The following is a 26,878-nucleotide window of genomic DNA, read 5'->3' on the forward strand; positions in this document are numbered from 1 at the left end:
ACATGATAGGAGGCAGCCAATGGCTCCATCGCGCTCAGAGGCCCCGTGTGAGTGTGTGTGCGTTTCAGAAAAAAAGAAAAAGAAGAGTAACAGAGAAAGAAAAGTTTAGGGTGCCGTTTGAAGACATCTGAACAGGCAGCCAGGGGCACGCTTTAACCAAGGGATTCCTCATTGACAATCCTCAAGACTAACGTGATATCGTGACTTGGGATTATAAACGATTGCTGTAATATCGTGGAAAACCAATGTGGTTGAGTTTTCTGCAATGGATTTTTTCATGGGATTAATTCGCAACGGAGCAACTCCATTCATGTGCGAAGCGGCGCTTTAAAAAAAGATATTGAGGTGTTTCAAAGTCCGGAAACGACGAGAATACCGGGCGACTGGCTTCTCCCACACGTTTGCATTCGGGTATTACTTGTAATGTAGTTTATGTGTGTATCCAGAATATTATCACATTGTTTAATGTTGCGTACAAATGCTACGAATGCCGTTTTACTGCTAGGTAGAAAAAACAAGCGGCAGTCCGTTTCTGTGCTGTCAGGGAAAATAATCTATGTTAATGCATTTTGACTTCAATGTAGCGGTGCAAATTTGTCACTGTCTTCAACTTTAATGCAACATAATATAGATCCCTATCTAATGTTGCGGTTTGGCCACCGACTAACAGAACTCTGCTGTGCATTCATTGCACGGCGTCATAAAACATTGATGTTTTACGTCGAGTTAAATACTAGTTCAAATCCACGTAGATCTGAACAAGAATAAAAACATCGAATTTTAAACTGTCGTATGTTCAGGTCGAAACGCTCAGGTCTTGTGCGGCGACTTTGGAGAAGCCGTTTGATCCCAGGTAGAGAGGAGGGAGATGGATGTAGCAGAGCCCAGTGCGAGGGGGTTTGGGACAGTGTTAGCAGCAATAACCCAGAAAAGGTGCCAAAAACAGAACGCAGAACTGTGGCTCGGGAAGGGGCGTTCGTGGAGGACTTCGGGGTAGTGCGAGAGAGAAATCCCTCTGGAGGGGGTGGCTCGGGGGTCACGTCGGACCAAGACGAGGGAGCAATGTGTGTCCTGGAGTATAACAGTCCCAGATCCACACAGGAGGGCGAATGCAAAACGGTTACGTGCTGTTTGTTCAAAGATCGGGACCATTCTGTGCCCGGGAGCCCTACGGCGAGGGTTAGGAGTATAGAGTCCGAGTCGTGTCAGCGGGTGACGAGGAATCCTACGTCCAGGGACTCCGGTTCAGCAGGGTTGCAGGACTCCTTCCCTCCCTCCGCAATCGAACAGGAGCTCCAGGCCGCCACCTACTCATTTTTGAAGCGACTGCAGGAAAAACCGCTGGATGCCTTGTGGGAAGCCGTGGAGTCTAAAGGGGGGATGCCGAGCGATTGTGTCATGGTGTCGCGGACGGAGCTGCAGCTGGGCGGCCACACGGCGCCCGCGCAGCTTCTGCTCTGCAAACTTTACCGCTGGCCCGACCTGCAGCACGCAGCCCAACTCAAGCCCCTACTCAACTGCCAGAGCTTCAGGGTTCAAGATGGCCCCGCGGTCTGTTGTAACCCCTATCACTACAGTCGACTCTGTGGGCCAGGTAAAAAAAATCGCCTGTGTTGATCCATGTCTTATTTGACCGGCAGTTTCATCTTAGACATCAATTAGTGAAGAACATGGAGATGTGTTGCTTAAGAGCAAGATGGAAAACGTTGCTGTGCATTACATTAACATGAAATGTGAAATGTCCTTTGACACACTGAAACGGGCAGTCAGAATTAAGTGACGAACCTTCTCTGGTCCTCAGCCTTTCCACAAACACGTATAGCCTATTTAAACGCGACACTACTTTATAGACAACCTCATTCATACAAACCACCAAAGCTTAAATCTTTAAGCAAATTTTTTTATAGGCTACAGGTAATGGAAAATATTTCAGTTCAAATTAAGTACTGTTTAAGTATACAGTTAAGTTCAGCAGAGTTCAGTATCATTTTCCTTTCAGGTTACATAATCGGGTTAATAAAAGAATGCCGTTTTGAGTTAGTATTTGAACTTGACTGCCAAAAGTTAATATGTTGTTTATTTTTTTAAGTACAAGGGGCACACCTAACGATGGGGTGAAACGTCAGGTTGAGTAACAGGGCCAGTGCACAGCGGAGCTGAGCAACAGGGTGTAACTCAAATTTCTTCATAATAATTCTTCCTGAGGGCCAGATTCTTTTTTAATGGAGCATACAGTGCAAGCCAATTATTTTCTCTGTACCATTCACAAATAATGAATGAATAAGATGTATTGCACATGTGTAAATAAGTTAGATGCCTTAAAATATGCGCATGGGTATTTTTTATATTGTAACTGGTGGGAGGTATGCTGACATAGTGCAGATGCACACCTGGTCATAGGCACAGTTTTTGATCCATGTTCTGTATAATACTTCTTTTCTTCTTGATCATCAAGAGCTAAGAGTATGTCAATGGGGAGCCTGTATTTGGCTCCCAGGGTGCTAGTTAAATCATCCTGGTGTAACTCTAGGCACAAATGTAAAGAAAGATGTCTGGGATTATGAGCTGAAGGGTCTGTTGGTCTTTGTAATTATACACTTAATTGACCCATTTAAGCAGTTGCTTACAGTTAACTCCCCTCACCTGCTTTCGTGAGTCTGATTATGATGCTGATTTTAAAGTAAACCTGAAAACCTCTTGTGACAAAACTCTAGCGAATTGTGGCTCTACAGGGCCAGGGTTGCAGACCCCAGGGCTTTTGGGGTCAGCTGTCATGCTGTAGCCCCTATGGATATAAAGGCATTTTGGCTTGTAGGCGTCTGATAAGTTTAAAACCCTGTTCCCTTGCGTTTTTTCAGGACCACACAGCCCTGGCTTGGTCAAATTCAAGAGGGACCCTTTTTTTGTTGCATTGAATTTCTGCTTTCCAAAGCTGGGTCAATATTTATAAAGCATCTTGGAGTAGAAATGCTGATCTAGGATCAGTTTTCCTCTGTCCATATCCAAACCTTATAAACTGAGATAATGTGTTTAACTGATCCTAGATGAGCACTACTCCAGCACTTAGATGCGCTGTGACTAGTTACTGGCCCTGGACCCTACAGATCATGAGATTGTTTGAGATATCCTATGTTCTGACCAGCAAATGTTTGTCCTGGATCCTAATTTGACAGTTCTGCATGCCATGGGTAGACAACATGGATTTTTTGCATTTTTTAGTGCACTTCCAGGATTTGAGTATCTGGTTAGTACATATAATATCTTTGCATGAACCCTCCTTCAATCAGGTCCCTTCCGGGATCAGTATTTTCCAGACCTACAGCTGATTTGGAAACATTTTCAGCGGTGAACTATTCTTCCCTAGCTTTGGCAAGAATACACCTACTGTCAGGAAACATGAGTTGATGCATTTGAGAGATTGGAAGTGGTAGAACTTTCTGCATTCTACATGTTGAACCAGTGGTATTCACGACATTATTTTTTTGCACGACCCCTATCATGTGCTGTCCAGTGTTTGTTTTCATTCATTGTAATTGATGTTGTTTGATAACCTAGTCGTTTGTCCAGCTAAGCTACCAAAAACAAGCTGGGGCATATTAGTGCCATCCAGTTAGCTAGTTGTGATAAATGGTTAACACCAAGAAAGGACTGTATGGGCAGTATGCAGAGTATCATTGGCATCCCAGTGGCCCAGCAGTGGACAAGCAAATAATGCCAGTAGTCTCTAGCTTATGGTTTCTGGCATGAATTTACTTGAGCGTTTGTTTTGACTTGGCTGCGCCAAATGTGGAAATGTAGCCATTTAGATTTAACAGCCATGGCCTGACGGATTCTGGTGTGCTGTGTGTTGCATGTAATTATAAGATGTCCAAGTTACAATGAAAATAATGTTTGTATTGATAATTGTTTAAAATTATATCATTTCATTTGTGAAGGTTTAAGATAATTTTGAATGGTTTCCATCTTTTCCCCATAAAGCAAATGTTAGCCTACGTTTTCTTGAATGAGACTTGTCATCTTGCTTATTAATTTCAATTTTCAGCAGTTTAAAAAAATAACAACTTGTATCCCTGGGGATAGTACTGTTATTTTAAATGCAGAGGTATAGAAATATGTGCTCTTAAACATTCCATGCCTTTTTCGGTTACCATTTTCGAGCAATTGCACTAATTTACTAATTTACCCACGCGTTTTCAGATACATTCACAACCCAAGAGGTTGAGGCTGACCATTGCGCGGGCGTTATTCCATCTATCACCTGAGTGATACACTTGTGCTAGCCACGAGACGCGCGTGCGGGGTTGCTTGCCTTGCGCCTCCGGTCAGAGTTTCTGTCACGTCGCCCGAATGGCATTTTGATCCTTTTCCACAACATCCGCGTTCTCTGGAGCCAGCTAGTTGTGACTCGCCCTTCAAAGACGCCGATTTAAAGATTTCAGACTTGATAGTGTGGGAAATGCATGTTGCTGTGTTACAGAGGTCATGAATAACTGCACGTCTCTGTATTAAGCGTGGAAGAATGAAATTCCAAGTTAGTAACATAGATTACTAGAAGAAAATGAGATAGCATTTTCCCTATCACTTTTTATGTGAGGCTACAATCATCGTGTCTCATAATCTCCTGTGGTAATTTAGTAGACAATCGCGGATTGTGGTACTATTCTTTTAAGAACGTTCTATAAATGTTCCTAGAATTTATACATTAATCTGGCGTATTTCTTTTTCAAAGGTAAAATCACTTAAATCGGCCACAATTCCGAAGCTAGCTTTACATTTTGCCTAATGGACTAAGGTTGAAAATAGTTATGCAAATTAAGAGACTGGTTGGGGAATTTGTTGCGATGTAGTGAGCTTTGGCTTAAACTGGGTTTTTAAACCGTTTTATTTAAGTAGGCAATTTCGGTACAGTCACCAAGTCAGTGCGATTGGGACTCACAGGCAAAGAGGAATGCTGCGGTTCCAAAACATCCCTATATAGGACGTATTTGTAATCTTATAAATGTGAACGGGCACAAACTTGGTATGTTACATCACTTCCATCTAGTTTACCTCATGTAGAAGACCGAATGGAATATGCGGCCTAATATTAGCTCATAACAGAACGCCATTCCTCGCAAACTAAAGTTATTTATACTTCTTGAAAAGTGTTTTCGTGGAACACCTTCTGCGCAATGCGTCCGACATGCGCAAACTACGTACGCACGCACACTTTTACAGTGTGAGGTGCGAGCACTCACTGTCTTAAATAAACAAGAGTCAAGGGGCTGTCTGCTCGCCTGCTCGAGGAGGGTAGGGATTTAAATGGTCTTAGAGTTTTTTCTCTTGCTCTCTTTTTATTTGGGCAGCCATTATTCCTTTGAAACGAGATCAGCTTCAAGTTGCTCTTTTAAAGCCCTGTTTTCCACGAAAAGGTTCCCTCGTGCTGTTTAGGCGAAGGAGTGGCGATAATACACGTTTGCATACTGCTGGCGCCAGTCTAGTGTATCTGAGTGACTGAGTTCAGATCTTAGTACTGTAATTACCGGCGCAGCTCTTAAAGAAGCCGCTGCCTGTTCCCTTTTAAAATGTCAACGCCTATATGCAGAATGTGCCTATTTGAATTTTCGAATTCTGAAGCGATTACAAGACATTGCCTCTTTTTTGTGTGTGCCGTTTTTCTCTTTACCGTTTAACGTGGAATCTTTTTAATTTCTTTAAGACAGCAAAACAATATCCTTATGAGCATGTATATATAAGCAGTTTTTGCTTGCGTTCTGAGTCATTGTACCCTTAAGGGTTTTTTTTGTTTGTTTATATACACTGATTTTTTATTGCTTTTATAGACTTACTTTTTTTTATTAGGTACACCTATCTATAACCTGGTAGGACTCACCTTTGCTACTGGAACTGCCTGAATACTTTGTGGCACTGATTCATTGAGGTGCTGGAAACAGTCCTTAGGGATTTTGGTTTGTGTTGGCACGATAGCATCATGCAGTTCCTGCAAAGTTTTCGGCCACACATTTATGTTGCAAACCTTCACTTCATTCCAAAGGTGGTCTATTGGATTGATATCTGGCCATTGGCGTATTGCCATTGGGGTGGCAGTGTAGTGTAATGGGTAAGGAACTGGTCTTGTAACCGAAAGGTTGTAGGTTTGATTCCTGGGTAGGACACTTGAGCAAGGTACTTAACCTGCAGTGCTAAATCTTAGAGGCTTGCTTCAGTATATATCCCAGCTGTATAAATATAGAAGTTGTGCAAGTCGTCTGCTAAATGCCTGTAATATAATGTCGCTGTCATGCTCATGGAACCAGCTTGAGAGGATTTGTACTTTGTGACATAGCGCAAAAGGGTAGACTGGTCATTAAGTGCAAATAGTCCGCAAAGCGCCACCAACTTGTACCTTGGCCAGGATGGATCCATGGATTTAGGCTGTTTATGCCAAATTCTGACCCTACCATTTACATGTCACAGCATAAATCGAGATTCTTCTGACCAGGCAAACTTTTTCCAATTTTCAGTTGTCCAGTTTTTGTCATCATGTGCCCTCTGTCACTTCATCTTCCTGCTCTTAGCTGAAAGTTGATAGTGATTGGGGTGAGTTTCTCCCCTTAATATTAAAGCACTTTGATGTCATGGGATTAAAAGTATTGAATCCAAACCATGTCAGAACTGGCTGTTGCTGCCAACCCTGTAAAGTGATGCACAATTGCCTTGAGCATCACCCAGGGATAGTAGGTTTTCTCAGATGACAGTGTCTCATCACTTGCCAGCAGCCCCTAGTGGTCAGGTGGCTGCAAGTCCACCTGTTAAGCTGATTATAATGTGTCCTCGAATTCTCATCTGCTGTCAGGTATCTCTGTGATGGACTGGCAACCTCTCCACAGTGTATTCCTGCCTCTTGCCCAATGCATGCTGTCATAGGTTCTAGCACGCTGTACAAAGCGTCTTTGTGACAGTTCTCTGTAAAAGGCGCTATACATATACAATTGATTTGAATTGATATCGAACACCCCTGACCAGGAATAAGCTAGTTAGATGATGGATGGATGGATGTCAGATATCTGACCCTATATGTCCCTGTCCCCTTAAATTATTGGTACTTAAGGATCAAGCACGGTGTCTAGATTTCAACTATCTTGCGTATTGTGGCTGGGGCTCAAGAAAATGTGACGGTGGTGATTTTTTTGGTGCAATGCACACAAATGAACACACAGCACTTATGTCGCAACCCAAAGTTATTTTTAAAATGAAAACGCAATGTTGCATTCTGTTAACTCTTAGTAAATGGCTGGTAAAATGAGTGGTTTCCAGCCTGTTCTTTGAGGCCTTGCCAGCAGTTGAATCTTGATTATGTTTATTTGGCATTTAGACTAAAGGCTGAACTAAATCTAAATGCAATTTAAGAGATATAGGGCGAGTGTAAAAACTCAAGGGGGCTTTTGGAGCCTTGTGTAAGGTGGTATCTATGACTACATGTGACATCCCAGGCTACATGTAAAACAATGCTGATTTTGTGTTTGGCTGACAGAGGTTGGGAAACCCTGATAAACGCTGATTTGAAAAAATGACTTTAATTCTGAATCTTAGAGGCTTTGTAGAGGAACCTGCAAGCATGCACTCTCTGGAGCCCGCACACAAAATTCCAAGTGTTTGGTCTGTTCAAACGGGGTAAAAATATTGTGTCCTATTCTTGATGTATGGGTACAACTAAAATTTTAGAGCTAAAATGAAATCTGATTTTTTTACAGCCATTTTTATGTACGATTGTTGGTTCAAAATTAAATATATTTAATTTTTTAATACTCTTTCCTTGCAATTAATCATCAAAGATAATTATTTTGTGTCAGTAGATGAGATCCTAAGGAAGCGTGGTCCTTTGGTGTTAGGAAGGTAGCTGCTGAATCCCACTCAGATTTTACCTTTAAAATGTACACGTGTCTGACTGTTGTGCCACAGGGTGCTGTCCAGTGACGCATTGAAAAGAGATTAGTCTTATCACATGTTCCCTTGCTTAAGTTCATGTTTCTCCCACTTTACCGCTGAAGGTGGTTTGGGAAATGGTTTTTTGACGTCTGACATACAATGTTTTTCGCATGTATGCTCATGCTTTTAAAAAGAAGTAAAGTTACACAAAAATCTTATTTTGCTATACAGTTCACTGATTGACCAGGTCAATCATAACTATTACCTCATCACTGGTTTTGAAAACGCAATGTGAATGTGAGGTGCACTCACTTTATGTAAGACCTCAAGACTGGAGCATTTCCCAATTCAGAAGTCGTGATCATCTGTTGTCCTAAAAAGTGGAAATTTTACACAGGGCTTCATGCATTATTGGAGCGGACAAATCAGATATTTCTCGGTATTGCGTGGGTTGTGTCTCCTACCAAGGTGCTCCATTACGCCTCTGATGTCTAACATCTTTTTGGAATTAATTTATTTTTAAAATTAAAAGCACTGTAATGTACAATGATCTTCCTGTTAAGCATCTGACGAAGCCTTTCTGTAGGGCTATTTAGTGGCAGGCGACATGGCCACAAAAGCACCATGATGATTGAGAAAAAAATGATAACCTGCATTTTATGGTATTTAATGTTAATATGATTAATAAACAAAGTGATAATTGTAATATGATAATATGAGTTTTCTGCGAGTTCGTTAAAAAAAAAAAACCAAAAAAAAAAAACCTGCATTTTCAGGTTCTCTAAATATTTTGAGAAGGCTTTAGCTTGAGCAACTCACATTAATGTATGTCTTCATAATGAGAAAACATTTGGGGCTCGATTTCAAAGGTGTCTGTATGTTAAGCTAATTATGATTGATAATATAAAGCCTGTTCATTCATTGGAGTGAATTTATGTTGCTCACTGATACAGTTAAACTGTGGTTGCCACAGAATTTTTCGGGGGGTGTTATCTCACATCTCAAACCTATGCAGTAACAGGCCTTTCAGGGAGTGATCGTAGCGGACAAAAATGTAAATTGGGGAAATTGTTCTGCTGTTTCACTTTCAGCAATCATTCATCAGTAAAACACGAAAATCCATCACCGTTGAAATATAATGATAAGGTTAATCAAGTCTTTTCAAAGCAATCAATGCTGGTTAGCTTGTTGGCTAAGAGCACGTTTAAGAATTTGTTGCTGAACTGCCATACTTTTAGCTAAATGTGAATATTGATATAATCTTGTGGTATGTTGTGATATGTACTATGCATACATTTTTAATATGCTATTACACTGTACATTTCCACAAAGGTTAACAGTCGGATGTTGAAGAGGGCCACACTATTTACCTAAATCGGTTAAGAGATTAATAAATAAATATCATGTTTGTGTTTCAGAGTCACCTCCGCCGCCCTACTCACGGCTCTCCACCAGTGAGGAACTGAAGCCACTGGGTATGTCTGCAGTTTTCTGTGCTCCCCCTTCCCTCTGTGGGCTCCCCTGGAATACCTTTTTTGAGGGGTTCACTGCATATTGTACTGAATATACAGTACTGTGCAAAAGTCTTAGGCACCTGTAAAAAAATGCTTTCAAAAATAATGAAATGAAAGGTTATAAATATCGAAAAAATAACATAAAGAGCAGTAAATTGTTAAAAACTAAATAAAATCAATGTTCGGTGTGACCACCCTTCGCCTTTTAAACTACATCAATTCTCTTAGGTACACTGTCTGGCAGTTTTATAAGAAAATCGGCTGGTAGGTTGTTCCAAGGATTTTAGAGAACTTGCCACGGTTCTTCTGCAGATTTTGGCTGTTTCGCTTGCTTCTGGCTCTCCAGGTAATCCCAGAGACCCTTGATCAAGTTTTTATCTGAAAAGTAGTCTATTACTTAAAATGTTACTTTATTTAACAAAATACAAAAATGTATCTGTAAAATTTCATTTTTTTGGAAAATTCATGTTTGGAAATCTCAAATTTGCTATTTTCTACTGACACACTAATGCAGAAAACAAAAAATAAACATCTAAGACCAAATATATACTATATATTAGATTTAAAAATCTAGGGTGCCTTAGACTTTTGCACAGTACTGTATGTATATATATATATATATATATATGTGTGTGTGTGTGTGTGTGTGTGTGTGCGCATGTATGCATATATATAATTATATATATATATATGATTTGGGAGAGTGTAAACATCCACTGATCTCTGAAACACGCGGTGTTACCAGCTCCTCCTTCACATCGCAGGCTATAGCTAAGCTTGCATAGAGTGGACTCGGAGGAAGATGCGGGTTTAACATCCAGTCCACAGGCACCTGATTACCAAACAGGGGTTGCTAGATAGAAATGTGGACTACTAACTACTGAACCCTCCCATACCCTGGGTGACACAATCGGCAATTGCGTGTTGCCCTGTGGAGCTACTGACCACAGTTCACTGGCGTGTTCCAGTTGCCCCCTTCAAATAATTTTTATTTTTCTAAAATAAATTCAAAGGTTTGAAAGTTATTAAAACTGAAAAATTGCACTGGGATGTGTTTTTGATAAGAGATTTTAATGATCATCTTGAATAGCTCAAGATGCTCATGCTTTATATAAATTATGTGGATCAGAATCCATGTTCTAGTTAAATTGCTATGGGGCTACATTTTTGCTGAAAAAGGTTTGTGTGGGAATGCTAAAGATCGTATGTTGCACCGTACAGTTCTGTAGTGTGTTTGTCATCCACAAGAATACTGTGTGGTAGTTTGTTATACACATAGTGTCTTTTTTCAGTTTTACTGTAAACCACTCAGGTCCTAGCTCTGTGTTTTTAATGAAGGCGTTTTGGGGTTTTGGCTGAAATTGAAAGCGCTTGGTGCTCATTGGACGAGCCCCTGGCCCACTTTGAGCTGGAAAGGAAGCCAGAGTAAACAAGCGCAGGAATTGTAGCGGTGGTAATTAGACGTAGTGAGTTGGGAATTTTTCTGCCAGCAACCACCGAGTCCTGACACATCAACGGAAGCGGGATCTGGTCTCGGGCTGCTGGTGGAAGGTCCCGGAAGAATCTGGCCGGAGCATGTGATGAATCCTCCTCAGCAGCAAACACTGTGGGGATTCAGTCTCTGCAGTGGGGATGTGGGGGGGGGGGGGGGGCGCAGTGGAGAGGAGTGGGGTTTAGCCAGTCTTCTTATGGAATTGAAAAGAGCTTCATTACGTGCTATTGGGCTAATGATGAGAGTTAGGGAAATGATTTTTAAATAAACACTTTAAGTGATGGGACCTACATAAGAACTGCCTTCATGAAAACTGCTCAGTGCCTTCATAACCATGACATAAACATTTATAAATGCTTGTGCCAAGTGATGTAGCCTGCTGTGACCTGGGTATGAAGTGTCACCTTCCATCAAAAGAAACTGAAACCATGACTCACCTAGTGAAAATGTGACGGTGAACACTCGTCAGTATTTCATTCTGTCATGAGCCTGCTCCTGTCTCTAAGCAACTCCACATCTGACAGTCATCGTGTGATATGCAAGTGCTTCCACGCATTGAGGTGTTTATAATATCTGCAAATTCTCTTTTAGTGTTTCATATGCGGTTTGTTAGTAATGTTTTACTCTCATTAGGGTAGAAAGCACCCACTGACTGGGAAAATGCTGGCCAAAAATGTTGTGTTACTGTGTTAAAAATTAATGAGGACAACGTATGTTTTCCATTCAGTTGGTGTTTGAACGCTAACCTGAGTAACCGATTATTGATCTCATGGATGGACATTCAAATTCCAGAATGTCGGAACTTTAGTCTTTAGCAGCGACCCTGATTGTGATGCTGTCTTTTCTCCTTTCTCTCGTAGATCGGTCCGATTCGATGCTGTCGTACACTGAAACGGAGGTTACCAGTTCCCCAAACGGCACACCTGCAGGTGAGCACCCGTGCTGCTGTTCCGTCAGTGCGCTCAGTATTTGGGTGCTCAGGGTTCTTTCAGTGTGTGTTCAGTGCATGTCTTTGTACTCGCTCACCTGAGACACTCTTATGTGTGTGGAGCTGGTGTACGTGTGCTCAGTCTTTGTTCAGTAGGCGGTTGGTGTTGCAGGTGAGAAGCTCTGGCTCTGTGTTCTTCATCTGTATACCAGCAGAGGCCTCATAGCTGGACCGTGCTGGTCTTCCATCTGTATCATCCATCTCATGACCCTGGACTGTGTGGGTGCAGTTGTGGTTAAGCTTGTAGACACAACTCTTCGCTGGTCAGTAAACAGGCTTTTTTTTCAGAAAGGGATGAAGTGGAACGAAGAGACTTGGTGTTGAGATGTGTGCAGGAGCCTTATCCCACTGCGTTAAGTTTCATTTTGTGTTTCATTAAGGTTTAAACAACATCAGTCTTCTCAGTCCGCAAATGCTGCAATTTGCCCAAGCTCTGGGAAAAAGAACAGCAATTTAACAGGGGAAAGGTGTCCCTCTATGCCTTTGTGTTCCGTGTTCATGGGTTCATATATTTAGAACGTGCTCAGTGTTTGGGCCCTTAGGGTGTTTTCAATGCATTTGCATTTCTCCGAGTGTGTGCTCAGTCTTTGTTCAGTAGGTGTTTGGGCAACTGCTCAGTCCATTTCAGGTCAAACCCTTTGTGTCTTCAGTGTGTTCAGTGCATATGTATGTTCGGTTGCCTCTGCATGCGCGCGTTTGTTCACAATGTTTGAGGCCAAGGAGTGTATGCTCTGAGCATGCTCATTGTGCTGTCAGTAGGACACTAGTATGTGTCGAATAATCACTTCATGTTCACCAGCTCCGTCCTGTGTGTTCTCGGTGCCTGTGCTGTGTGTCATGTGTGATGTCTTATGGGTACTTGGTGTATGTCATACTTATCAGGGCAAAGGTCATGTGAAACTTCTGGTAATTCACTCTCCAACATGACTGTGTCCCTGCAAGTCTTTCCCTCAGTGTCTTTGTGTGAGAGGGATGAAGATTCCTGCATGCGGTTTAAGTCTCCCAAAACTGGTTTGAAATGTTTAGACAGGTCTTAGTCAAATGAAAACATGATGAATATATTGGTACGTGATCCAGTACAGCTGTGTAACATGTTATGCTGTTGATCCATTTATGGACTTCATCAGATGGCCTACTTGGTTCAATTGTTGTCTGGTACAGTGAACCAATTTTTAAGAGCTTTAAATTGTGTATATTTTTCTTTTCAGTAGTTTTCCCTTTTTTACAGCAGCCATGTTGCCTTGTGAATGTGTGTATTACATGCCCTGATGTAGATTATTGGCTGATGAGGTAAGGTCAAGGCAGAGTTTAGTACAGTGTACCTTTGCCCCTGTTTGCCTCAGTTGCCCCACACACCGTAGTTGCCCCACGTAGAGTCCACACAGCTGCAGAGGTAAGGAGCTCTTTCCAGGTGAGAGTGCCTCAGTTCTGAGGACAGCTAAAGAAGAGCTCCTCCTGCAGGAACAGGGGGGAATTTCAGGCAAACTGCAGCTTGAAGCAAAAATGTAAGGCTGAACAGAATATTTTTTTTGATGTCTGCTTGTAGTTTGTATATAAGGAATATTAAGCAGTGTATAGCTACTAAACAAAAATGCTTGAGTGAATGATCTCAAAAGTTCTTTATTTGGTAGTGGACCTTTTGTAGCAATATGGTTGGTCCACAGTAGACCAGGTTGTGCTGTCAGACCTGGTTTTGCAACAATGTGATTGGTCCACAGCAGAACTTAAGCAGTGATGTGAACATCGGAGGTAGCGTTATCACATTAACTGCATTTATCATGTTGAAAAAAATTGCTGTGATGCTTCTCTGTTGGGGGGCTGGGACCTTAGACTGCGTATTTCCACACATCCCTGCTCTGTTCACTCGTAGGTTTGGGTAATGCAGTAGTGCTGATTGTGTTATTGAGCTGGAGAAGTGTAGAGTTCATATCCTTAGGTTTTGCTTGCCCTGCCCCAGACCCTCCTTCCCACCCCCCGGATCTCATCTTGCCTCAGTGCCTTGAAAGTAAACACACATTTGGTACTTCATTTTGGGAATAGTATGTGTGGTCCTCCTCGTCTCCTCCCTCCGCCACTCCTTCCCTCCCTACTGCAATCCACAAAGGAACTAGTTAAGCATTTAACAGCAAATCCTGGTGTGGGCGTTCGCTAAGTGTCTGGCTGAGTGATAGGCTCAAGACTGGAGTAAAAATCCCAGTTTGAATTTTTCCTCTCCTCTTTCAAACTACAGCCTTCCAGAACTCCCACAAACCTGTGGAGCTGGCTCGAGCCACTACCCTGCTCCTGTGAGCCCTGAAGCTGTTTCTGTGTTTTTAACATGTGGAGATCCTGTTTATATAATGTTGATGCATACTGCGTACTGTGCACACCGCGTCCTGTATAGCCCGGAGTAGACTGAGTATAAGGGCTGAATGCAAGTCAGTGTTTGTTGGACACGTTGTGCATTAATGAACCCAGCGGTTCCAGAGGAATGTTGTGTAGGATGTGAAAATGAAGGATCTCTGGTAGAACTCCAAGACTTGTTTGTTTGCACGTGTCTGTCTCTGCCTGTCACTTTGTCGAAATGTATGGCTGGGTTTGTCATTCTGCTTGTATGTGTGCGTTTGTGCTTGCGTATCTGCCTGTCTGTCACTCTGTATATGTATATGTCGTTCTGCTTGTGTGTGTTGTTTGTGTCTATCTCTGAGAGTCTGTGTACATGGTTGTCTTACAGTATGAGTGCTCAGTCCTCTGGTCTGTCAATCTGTTCTGTCTGGCAGACTGTCTGACTTCTGTGTGTGTGTGTGTGAGAGAGAGAGAGAGAGAGAGAGAGAGAGAGAGATGTGCATAGCGTTCTAGGATAGGGGTCTGCGGCCAGAGGATATTTTACAGTTTAAATTATTACATTTTTATCCAGCCATTCCCATGCCAATGTACGGCTGTATATTGTACACATTCCAAGAAAAAGTAAATTAAGCATGCAGCCAAGCTCCCAATGTCAATACACAACAACTTCCTTAACATTAGACCCTACGGAGACTTCTATAAATAACAGACAAAACGAGTGCAAGGCTTGTTACTCACTTTCAGCAGTTAGCCTGGAACATTCTGGGTTCTAGGCGCCACTGCAGGCCTGCGGGGTTCCTCAAGGAGGCTAAGATTCAGCACAAACCTTTTTCATTTTAACTTTTAGAGTTTCCCAACCTCCAGCGGCCCATGTAAAAAAAAACAGTTTTATATTTTGTGTATGACTGTAGCACAGGGTCTTGACAGGTGACAGAAGATTGTATGTTTAGTCTATTTAAGGATGCTTGTGTTTGTTCTTTCTGACTGGATAAATCTTCTAATTTATTTTTTCATCTGAATTTTTTTGGATTACCAGTATACAAAATGTTTTGATTTGAATGATTTGAACTTGAAATGACGTCCATTACAGAACAGGACTTCCTTTCCTGGTGTCAGTTGGCTCTTATTTGTACAGTAAAAACAAAAAACCTCTGACAGTCAGATATCAGGAGGTATGTTTTTGCAAAGAGAGTTGTCAATGCATGGAACAGCTTGTCCAGTTATGTAGTAGTGACAGAGGTCCTTGGGGAGACGTAAATCCAGGCTTCATGCAGTGCTGGATACTCCCTAGGCTTTAGGCAATGACAGGCCTAGATGGGCCGAATAGCCCTTACTGTATGTTCTCCTCCTGTTTTGCAGTTAAACTGTGAAATCGTTCAGAATAATGGCACAGTACTGAGGGTGTATGGTCCCATGCTGTTTGACAGTGGAGCAAAGTTTAACTTCTTTTCCAACGTCCACCATACATGCAGGCATGAAGGCAGGAGCTCCAATTTGCTGACGCATGGCAAAATAAACCAATGAAACGCTCACGGCCTAATGAAATGCTGCGTTCGTGGGGCTATTAATGAGGGTAACTGTAGCAGTCGTTGAGTTTACAGTTGAGTGTAGCAGAGCTGAGGCACAGCTCACTGTATTGCTGCTTTCCATTTCATGATCAGTCATGTTATCCATCGACGTGAACAATGCTAAGCTTAATCACAGATATGAAACTGTGAACCCTACCACTGTCCCACTGAAAAAAGGAAAAGAGAGAGAGAGAGAGATGCTTTATTGCTTTAATGGTGTGTTCTAGCTGACACATTGTTCGGATACACATTGTTGACTATTTTCCTGTAAAGCACATGTTGGGTCTTTGCAGTTCAGACTTGAAACCAAGTTTGGTTAGGAGTTAAATTTGTTTGAGAACATCGCAATTATACTCATTGATAAGGGATAAACCCTGCCCCCAAAGCTTTACGCTCAATTTCCTGCACCATACCCTCTAGCTTCCTGCCCCCTAGCATGCATTCCCTAAATGCCCTCAAAGCAAGCCAGAGCTGGCATTCGCGAGAGAAAACCACCCATGCTATGTCTCCTTTCTGCAGAAGAGGCCTGACTAAACCACGGAAGAGGATGTGGAAAAACTGTGACTCCAGAAATCAAGACATCATGGGTGGGGGGGGTGGGGGGGGTGGGGGGGGGGGGGGGGCGGCTGATTGAACGGCCATTGGCAAACATCCTGGTTTAAAACTCTTGCCGGGTCTTGGAGGGACGCGAGGCAGTCAATTGGGCCTTTGATTCGGTGGCAGGGGGGAGGGTGAGCCTCAGGAGGTCTCGGGGGAGGGGAGGAGGCGGGTCACCCGATATGGATGTAAATACCCTCAAATTAAAGTTGACAATCTGCACTTTAACCTCATATTCATTAATTTATTCAAATCCAATGTGCTGGCGTACAGAGGCAAAACAATTAAGATTGTGTCACAGTCCTAATACTTTTTCATTTTTCATTTTTCATTTTTAATACAGTCATTAATAAACTGGTAGTCCTGTAGAGGTTAGGTGGTTGTTTTGGTCCCAGATGAATCAGTTTCTTGACACCCCCACCCCAGCACTGCCAAAAAAAATGAGTGTCCCGCGCCCTGCTTGGACACCCCACCCCCCCTCGCCACCCCACCCCACCCCACCCACCTTACCCTCACCCTCGTCACCACAGAGTCTGCCTCTCCAATGGCTCCATTCATTCAGCTACAGGCCACGGGGTTACACCAACAAATAACCGCCCGGCAGCACCATCAAATATGTACGGAATGTCCGTCTGTTGGTTTAGCGTTGTAAGGCCCCGGGTCTGCAGTGAACAGTGAGCCGTTTGAGGGGGCGGGGCCGCTCCGATCGCGGTCGTGCTGCGACTGGGGACCGGCACGAGCCCTCGGAACGGTTGCCAGTCACTGACACCCTTTGATGTTCGTATCGACCGCCGTCTTCAACCGCGGCTACGAGCCTGAGCAGCGCAGTCATGTCTGGCGGTAATGTAAAGACTCTTTTGGTTCTGATTTGGGGTTTAAAATAAGTTTGAGTGTTTTTTTTTTTTGGGGGGGGGAGGGGGGGAGTAGGGGGTTTAAGTCCTGAGGAGAAGCATTGGCATAATGTTCTTAAAGCTCCTCGCAGTGAATGTGCACCACATTTTTAAAAGTTCAAGTACGTGGGAGAGTGAGGAGAGCAGATCACATGGGCATTCCTGGCTCAGTGTTCAAACTGCAATGTATAGTCTAGAGCAGAGGTGTCAAACTAAATTATTTTCGATCAGCTTGCCAGTTAAGACCTTGAGAACATGGTGTGTGGATTCTTTAGCCAATCGGTGACTTCAATGAACTGTTGGTCCCCAGAATCCCCCTGAAAACCATCAGACACTGGTCTAGGTACCCCAAGTAGGAACAGCAGCAGGACCAGGGCTGGGAGACCCTATTTCACACTGCATGCCAGTTTTGAGGATGCATGTGCTGTGGCCAGATTGGTACTAATGTACTCTATTTCTTTACATGGCTAATGTGCATCCAGTTTGGCACCAATGTTTAGATATGCCACAATCTGTTTGTCAAGACAACAGCCAAGGCAAGTCGGTTAAGCACCCAGAGCTGGATGTCTTTGTTGTTAAATAGAGTATATAGCCGTGTTTCCACCGCAGGGACCAGAGTCTAAATTAAGTTCCGGGGACATTATTTTGTCCCCCCAAAAAATCCCTGCTCGGAGGGTAGTACTTTCCAAAAGTACAGGAACTTTTGAGGTGGGGCTTACAGTGCTGAACATTTCTGATCGGTCGAGTACTCGCAGCATTTTATTCCAACCGCAATTTTTAAAAAACCAGTTTGTTTTTTGTTCATTGTGCTTCAACACATCAAAACACAGCTTTTGTTATTTTGCGACCAGAACTGGGGAGATTGTGTACCCATTCAAAAAAGAATCGCCATTGCACTGTGGAAACTTGCGACCAACTCAGAGTACGGGAGCATCTCTCATTTATTTGGAGTCGGCATTACTATAGTGTGTCACTGTGTACATGATTTCTGCTCCTCTGTCGAGAAGGTACTCATGGCAGAAGTTATTCAGTGCCCAAACAGTGAAAAGTTAAAGAAAATGGCGGCATATTTTGAGCGCAGATGGGGGTTGCCACAGTGTGTAGGTGCAGTTGATGGATCACACATCCTCATTCTTGGACCAGAGGAATACAGGAACACACAGAGTATTTCACCTGCAAGGGCTGGCATTCGATCATCCTGCAGGCTGTTGTGCATGGATAGGTGTCTCTTTTGGAATGTTTTTATCGGAGCGGCAGGGAGCCTGCATGATGTGGCGTGAGTCCGTCTCAGTCAAATCACGAGCAATAGCTCGTAAAATCCGTTTACTTGCTTTAAGGCTAGCATTTCGGGCATTTTGAATCCGCTTTGCTACTACTGCTTGTCTCTTCGTCTCCAGCATTGACTCAGTGACCCCATTTGCAAAGCAGTAAGTCATGATCAACAGCAGCACGACTTGAATCTCCCCCATGCTGTTGATGCAGTGTCGCACAAATAATGATGCCTGTCCGTCGCTTTATGTGGCGTCATCGTTGTCGTATAGTCGCGCGCAAAAATGACGTGTTAAACAGCCGTCGCTTTTCCATACATCAGCGGACTAATTTGCCTAACTTTCACAGGTCTTTAGACCGCGGTGGAAACGCAGACAACAATGGGCTGAAGGAACCTTTTAGTTCCTTGAAAAGTAGTTCCTGGGACTAAAAGTTCTGGGTACTTTGGATGGAAACGTGGCTTATGTTGTGCTGCAATCATCAATGGCAACATCTCTGGTTGAATCGACTGGTGGCTGGGAGTGGGAGTGGGTGGGGCCTAATATACCACTTATGTCCTGTGGATCCATCCATTGCATATTGCCAGGCTTCTTGGTGTTGACACTGTTTGCTTGTGAAAAAAAATGCTTCTTGGTGAGTTCAGTTTCCCACCATTTATATTCATGTGAATACACAAAAAGAACTTTGTGGATCGCTCAGAGCAGCAGGGGAAAACTATTGGATAGGCCCAGACAACCAACCTGCCATGGTTTCCAGATAAAGTTTTTCGGTAAATATGACACATGCAGAGAGATGTAGAAATTTTGTGGTTTGTCTACAAGGAGAGATGAGTTTCTGTGTCTTTGTATGTGCATGTGTGTGCGTGTATGTGTGTGTGCACTCTTATGTGAATTTGTGTTTGTGTATCTGCACAACATGTGTTTGTGTGCTCTGATGTCTTTGTGTGCTTGTGTACATGTGCTTTTTGTGTGTGTGTGTGTGTGCGCAACCGTGTGTGTGTATGCACGTGTGTCTGCACGTATGCGTGTGGGTGAGTGCATGTGTGCGTGTTCTGTTGTGCAGTGCAGTAGATGCAGGCAGCCTGTGGCATGTTAAAATAAGGTTTAAATTACAGGCCGGGCTGTGGCTTTCCTGCTCTTCTCAGTGCTTCAGCTTAATGAAGTCCTGCCCCTCCCCTCAGCAGATGGGGATTGGCAGTGACTTTTTGAATTTACCCTTAGTTAGCCTTCTGATTGGCTTGTTGGATCGTATGTTTGTTTAGCAATCATTTAGCATTGTGGACTCTATCAGGCTTTTGATGCAAAGCATGGAGAGCATTAACTTTTTTATAACGTGTCATGTACCGTAGGCTTACTTGTTTAAAAAAAAAAAAACCAAGGTGAAATGGTGCACAAGGGGCACTTGTAACCGTGACTATTTATTCTATTTTACAAACCGTGGGTTTGTTTGGGAGAAATGGACTGAACTCTGCAGATAACCATACCACCAAGCTCAGCATCGTCACCAGCAGCAAGCATAGCTACTTCGCTAGGTCTGCTGAAACATAAGAAAAATGCTGTGCCAAGCAAACTATTCTCTGATAACTGTGTGATGAAAGTGCAACTCGCCATAGAACTGCATTACATTGGGTACATTTTCGGTATTTAGCACTCCTATCCAGTGTGTCATCCTCAAGTGACTTTTTAAACATGCATTCAAACAGCTGAATATTTTACTGAAACAAGGTTAAGTACCTTACTCAAAGGTACAATGGCAGTGCTCCAGCGTAGTGCTAACCAAAGGTCAGGAAGACACAAGTGATAAAGTGATATTAACAATGTAATGTGGGCATGATGAACCCAAGTTTCCTGATAAACAATGGCTTTTTTAAAACATATTTTTACTAAGTACATTAAAATACAGGCTGGGATTATGGTAAATATAGGCTTCCGGCATTGGGAGGGGGACTCAACAAAGGGTCAGAACTTCTCCCATTTTGCTCTTTTTGGGGTTTTTTAATTTAAATAACAAAAAATCATTTTTAGAGAAAAGTTTGAGAGGAAAGTACTGTGCATTTCCTTTTGACTGATGATTGTGCTGATATTTGGATAGCACTGTAATGTCTTAGAGTCACTAGCCTAAAAAGAGGCCTGTTGGTTTATTCAAAAATCTGAGTCTGTACCACAAGGGGTGGGTATTGTTTACTGCTCATATTCCTGGCACTGTAACCCACAAAACATTTTTTACAGGGTTAGGAAATGGGACACTGGGACAAGAGTAGATGTTATTTCCAAAGCCAAATTTTAACCACCGAAACTTAACTCACTTTTGTGCATGTACACAAGCACGCACACGCACACGCACGCACACACGCATGGACTCTAATCCTTGGCAGAGTTTGACAAAGACAGCCGCTCCCTCTCTCCGCCTATGTTGTGAAGGAGCAAGGCTGAATGCAGAGATATCTATTCTCTGCATTAGTGGACAAGAGCAGACTGTACTTTACTGAGAGGACATTGAAGATTTGGGAAATGGCAGAAAACCAACAGGAAACTGTTCATCAGACTCACTCCCACCCTCTCTCTCTCCACCTCTCTCTCTCCAACGCACCTCTCCCTCTCTCCATTGCTCTCGCTCCTTCCCTCCCTCTGTCTATCTCTCTCTGAGTCACTCAGCAACACAGTATAATTGCAGCTTAGCACACAAAGGAAGCTTGAGAGTCTGAGGAGCAGTCGTCAGTTATCATGTGGTAATGCTTTTAAAAGCAACAAGTGAAGAAGAGGAGCAGAGACAGAGTTTGACAGCAGGGAGATCTGTGAATCCTCACCAGGAGCAGAGGAAGGAGAGCCAGAGGGAGGGTGAGGGAGGCGTGCATTGTTTACACTGGTTGGGTTTGTTCTCTTCGGTTTTTTTTTGGACCAATTAAGTGTGCTTTTGCGTTTTATCTGCATCTTTTTGGCTTGACTTTGTTTATACAATTCCTCTCTCAGAGAGAAACTCAAGGGGGAAATTCAGTGTGGATTTCACTGAAGCACTGCCTCCTCACTGAGCGCCTGATAGGCCCCTACCTCGTGATTAGACTGCCCATTAGGGCCCCACTTTATCCCTGCACTGCCTATCACAGAAGAAGTCTAAGCCTAGCCACTTTATCATTGGTGGAAATGCAGATGGCGCCATGTTTGTTGTTTTTTTGTGTGATCACTTCCAGTTTGTGGGGTTGCATGTAGAAATGTGCTCTCTGTAAATGCTAGACTGATCAGCACCAATGTTACTAGCAAGGGCCTATTGCTCAATAAGCAGTGATTTCTCAACACAGATTCCTTGCTGGCTTAACGATGTAAGACAATGTCACAAGTGTGTAAGATAATAATGATATTGTAGCAACCCTTGTTATTTGGATGCAGACATTCTTTAGTACGTCACAAATCCTCTGGTGGAAGTAGGCAGACTCTACTAAGTATCATTTCAGGGTGAAGTCGTGCCGGTTTTTGGGTAGGAACAGTACCGTTAGCTGAAATTGGATATTTGTTGATTTGCTTTCTCCCTTTAAGGGCGAAACCTACATATACCAGCCTAGCTACTGTACATGAAGATGCTTGAAAAAGGACTGGGATAAATAAAGTTTCCAAGCCAGAGCACTTGTGTGAAAACCAGAACACTCAAATATAATTGCACATGTTATGTAAAAGCACGGGGACAGATAAGCCAGACTGACATTTCAATGCTGCAAGCACCTTCTTCAGTCCGTGTCCGAGTTTAATTTCCAAGCTAGCCAGCTTCAATAGCAGCACTTACTCTGAGTCTCAGTTTGTTTTATGCCACCCTTGATCAGTTATGTGATGTCCAAATGTACAGTCCTAAATGGCCATTCCTGTTTGTTCGCACTAACTAGCTAGCTATCTAAGTGTTAACTAAGTAGTGTTAACTGATTGATCCAGAAAGTTTAGCCACAAATTGCACTTGGTGACCTCATACACAGGAGTGTGAGAGTGCTGTTGTTTATTCGGAGTTCCTGGGGACGTGTGGAATGAATGGAACGAATGTACGAATGGAACGAATGCTAGAGAGGGCAGAGATAGAGAACGAGCAGGAGAGAGAAGGATGGTGGTCATGGGAAGGTCTGTACCGATGCAGACTGGGGTGTGGAGTCTCGTTTGGGGCTCGCTGGAATGTTCTGCGGACAGAAGGAGTAGAAGGAGTAGGAGGGGGAGGAGCAACAGAAGCTGTTTCTCTAATGGCTGAGCAGGGCTGTTAAACAGTGGCTGGGTTAATCAAGAGCAGAAGCACAGTAATTGTTTCCAGTTTTCTGTATCCCTCCTCTTAGCCCCTACTGTACCCCCTTGTATTCTATAATCATGACTGCATTGTAGGGGGCCCACATGAGGATAACTTGACCCAAGAGTTTGTCAAAACTGCCACACAATGCCAAAGAGAATGTACATTAGCTACTGTACCAATGCTGTGTGGTACAGTGCGTTATGGTGTGGAATGTATATACTACATGTATATACTACATTTCCAAAAGTATGTGGACACCTGAACTTCACACCCATATGTACTTGTGCAACATCTCATTCTAAAACCATGGGCATTAATATTTGCTGCTGTAACAGCAAATATTTGCTTCTGGGAAGGCTTTCCAGTCGATTTTTGAACATGGCTGTGGGGATTTGCTTCCATTCAGCCAAAAGAGCATTAGGTTGTGAGGTTGGGCACTGGTGTTTGGCATAAGGCCTGGCTTGCAGTCGGCATTCCAATTCATCCCAAAAGTTGGATGGGGTAGAGGTCAGGGTTCTGCGCAGGCCAGTCAAGTATTTCCCTTCAAAACTTAGCAAATTTCTTTATGGACCTTGCTTTGTACATAGAGGCATTGTCATGCTGAAACAGGAAAGGATCTTCCCCAAACTGTTGCCACAAACTTGGATGTGCACAATTCTCTCGAATGTCATTATATGCTGGAGCATTAAGATTTCCCTTCCCTGGAACCAAGGGGCCTAGTGCAAACCATGAAAACCCTGAAAAAGCCCAGACCATTATTCACAGGTGGCACTATTCGGTCCAGTACAGTTGGCACTATGCATTCTGCCAAACCCAGATTCGTCTGCCAGACTGCCAGGTTGTGAAGCATGATTCATCACTCCAAAGAACACGTTTCCACTGTTCCAGAGTTCAATGGCGTTGTGCTTTACACCATTCCAGCAGATGCTTGGCATTGTCCATGGTCATCTTAGGCTTGTGGACGACTGTTTAGCTGCTGAAACCTATTTCATGAAGCTCTTGATGAACAGTTCTTGTGCTGATGTGGTTTCCAGAGGTAGTGTGGAACTCTGTAGTGAGTGTTGCAACCGAGGACAGATGATTTTTACGTGCTGCACGCTTCAGTACTCGGCGGTCCCATTCGGTGAGCTTGTGCGGCCCACCACTTCGCGGCTGAGCTGTTCTTGCTCCTAGACATTTCGACTTCACAATAACAGCACTTACAGTTGACCGGGGCAGCTCCAGCAGGGCATAAATGTGATGAACTGATTTGTTGGAAAGGTAGCATCCTATGACGGTGCCACATTGATGGTCATTGAGCTCCTCAGTATGACCCATTCTACTGCCAGTGTTCCTCTATGGAGATTGCATGGCTCTATGCTTGATTTTATGCACCTGTTAGCAATAAGTGTGGCTGAAGTAGCCGAACACTATTTTGTTATACCAGTAAATCTCAGTCTGAATTTGAATGTGAAGAGCACAAACCTGAAATTAGTCATAAGATATAACCATCATATGTGATAATCATGTACATTACTTAATGCAATCAGAAAAAGATTTCTTCATCATCATCATCAGGGTCCTCATCAGCTTGATTATGGGTTATTATCTAAAAAGTATTTTACATTATTGTTGCTATATACTATTATCTCAAGATATTCACATCTTAAGAAGCTAACAAGATAACAGTTAATTTCTTTGGTATTTTGAGTGCATTTTTTGCTGTATGGTCTGCATGTTTCACATGCCAGGAAGGCATGATTCAATTAGAAAAAATGCTAAAAGTCCAATATTCAACCCAATCACTGTATATTCAGCCATGAAAAATCAAAATCAATCATGATTATGAGCTTTTCTTGCCAAACACATATTGTGATGGAATCCTTTGCCGTCCTGGAGGTTTATGAAGGTCATGACATAATTCATTTGGTGCATTTGGATATGTTGGGAGTCAAACTTGTCAGCGAAAGACCAAATTTCCTCACAGGAGTGAGGTCCAGTGCAAGGCTGCGAGTTTGAATCCTGTATAGTTCATTATTTATGGCCCTGAATTGCATGTAACTGGAGCAGCTGTGAATTATACCAGACTGTGATAACATTCTCCCTGTCTCATCCTCTCCCTCCCTGCTTATTCAATGTGCTTTACTGGCATAAAATAGCTTGAGTAAATATTGGTTATAGTGCATACATCTGTACAATTTGAATATCCAGTGGGTTTTTGTTATATATTTGTGCTGTGCTTAAATGTACATCTCCTTAATGTTTTGATTAAATTAAGTTAAATTAAAACTCACTCTTCCCCTCTCTCTCTCTCTCCCTTTCCCCACAACCCTCTCCTTCTTTCTTTTTCCCCTCCGCCCCTGTCCCTCCCTCCCTCTCTCAGACTCTAGCATATCTCCGGATGCCGGGAAGCAGACTCACTGGTGCAGCGTGGCGTACTGGGAGCTGCGGACGCGGGTTGGCCGCCTGTATGCAGTGCACGAGCACTCAGTCAGCATCTTCTACGACCTACCTCAGGGAACAGGCTTCTGCCTGGGCCAGCTGGGCCTGGAGCAGTGGGTGGGCGGAGCTCGGGGCGGGATCGGAGGCGGGGCTGGGGGCAGGGCCAGGGGCGCCGTCGGCCGCACGCGCAGCAAGATCGGCTTCGGCATCCTTCTGAGCAAGGAGCCGGACGGCGTGTGGGCCTACAACCGGAGCCAGCACCCCATTTTCGTCAGCTCGCCCACCCTGGACCCCCCGCGTTCCCGTGGCCTGGCCGTACGCAAGGTCCCGCCCGGGTACTCCATCAAGGTGTTCGACTACCACAGGTCCCGCCTCCCGAGGAACGCCACCCCCCCGGCCTCCGCTGCCACCGACCTTGTCCACGCGGAAGGCCCCTTCGATCCCAACAGCGTCCGGATAAGCTTCGCCAAGGGGTGGGGCTCCTGCTACTCCCGACAGTGCATCACTTCCTGTCCCTGCTGGCTGGAGATCCTGCTCAACCAGAACCACCACAGACAGCTGCAACTGCAATAACCCTAATCTGCAATAATCCCCAAATAATCATCTACCTTAGATTTAATATAAGGTTGTTTTTTATTATATGAAAAAAAAATATATATATATATATATTATACTTGTAAATATTGAGTCATTTTTACAATGTAATTATTTATATATGGTGCAATGCGTCAGTGTACAAGAGAAAAATAAAACAGAGAATGCACTTTGGGAATATATATATATATATATATATATATATATATATATATATATATATAATATCAATTCTAATTTCAAATACACAATGAAAATAGGAAGTTTAGAGTTTGGAGTATAATTTTCATATGCTCTTACTGCCTGGACGACAGCTCCAACCATCCACAGACTGGATAATAAAGTACTGGTATTAAGATGTTTCATTTGTTTGTGTCTGATTTAAGTTAGAGTTAAAGAGAATGAGAGATATGGGAGGGAATCTCTCATTCTCAGAGAAATAGAGGGAGAGGGATAGATGAAGAGGAAATTAAGAAAGAAAGGAGAGGAGGGAGGTGTAGAGGAGGGAGATGGAAAGAGGGAAATGAGAAGAGGTAGATCAGTAGGTGAGGAAAGATGAAGAGGGACAGTAAGATGGAGCAGGATGAGGGAGATGGAGAGAAGTTAAGGACTTGGGAGCAGAGGGTTGATGGATGTCGAGACAGATGGAGATGCAGGATAGGCAGATTAGGGACAGCTGAAGTAGAAATCGAGACCGAGGTAAGGAGTTGGGGATGGAGTTGATGAGAAGGGTTGAGAGAAGGAGAGGCAGTCAGTGAACTTTTTCTCCTGTTGGAACTCCCTTCCTGCTCAGCTTCTCAAAAGCGACTCCAGCTAAATGGATCTCGTGTTTCTGTTTGGACTGGCAACATGACCAGGTCCAGGGGTCGGTTTGGACAACCCGAGGCATGGTGACTGGCCCGATTCTGTCCTCAATAGGCCTGCCAACCAAACAGCATTTCCACTAGGTTTTATAAAGGAATTTAAAATCGTCAACATTTCCACTGCCCCCCCTTCCCCCACCCCACGTAACCGTGGACCAGCCAACGCTTTTCTCACACAGTGGTTAAGGCTAA

At 43.4% G+C, this 26,878-nt stretch overlaps 1 protein-coding gene across 2 annotated transcripts; it reads left to right on the plus strand.

The window, feature by feature from the left end:
* On the plus strand, positions 1-26,183 carry LOC135254943 (mothers against decapentaplegic homolog 6-like). Of its 2 annotated transcripts, XM_064335564.1 has the most exons (4): positions 5-1,594; positions 9,327-9,383; positions 11,775-11,843; positions 25,171-26,183. In XM_064335564.1, exons 1-4 carry the CDS (start codon positions 793-795, stop codon positions 25,800-25,802), a joined length of 1,560 nt encoding a protein of 519 aa, XP_064191634.1. In that variant the 5' UTR covers positions 5-792; the 3' UTR covers positions 25,803-26,183. The 2 variants fall into 2 exon arrangements, with proteins under 2 accessions (XP_064191635.1, XP_064191634.1); XM_064335565.1 differs by lacking the exon at positions 11,775-11,843 and having other exon boundaries at positions 1-1,594.
* The last annotated feature ends 695 nt before the right edge of the window (positions 26,184-26,878 follow it).

This window comes from Anguilla rostrata, chromosome 5 (genome assembly GCF_018555375.3).
Source record: "Anguilla rostrata isolate EN2019 chromosome 5, ASM1855537v3, whole genome shotgun sequence".
Lineage (NCBI taxonomy): Eukaryota > Metazoa > Chordata > Actinopteri > Anguilliformes > Anguillidae > Anguilla > Anguilla rostrata.

Excerpts from the sequence above, each read along its gene's own strand:
- LOC135254943 (XM_064335564.1), top strand. The coding sequence starts at position 793 with ATGTTCAGGTCGAAACGCTCAGGTCTTGTGCGGCGACTTTGGAGAAGC. Across the intron at positions 1,595-9,326 it reads CAGTCGACTCTGTGGGCCAG|AGTCACCTCCGCCGCCCTAC; the intron begins GTAAAAAAAATC and ends TTTGTGTTTCAG. Across the intron at positions 9,384-11,774 it reads TGAGGAACTGAAGCCACTGG|ATCGGTCCGATTCGATGCTG; the intron begins GTATGTCTGCAG and ends TTTCTCTCGTAG.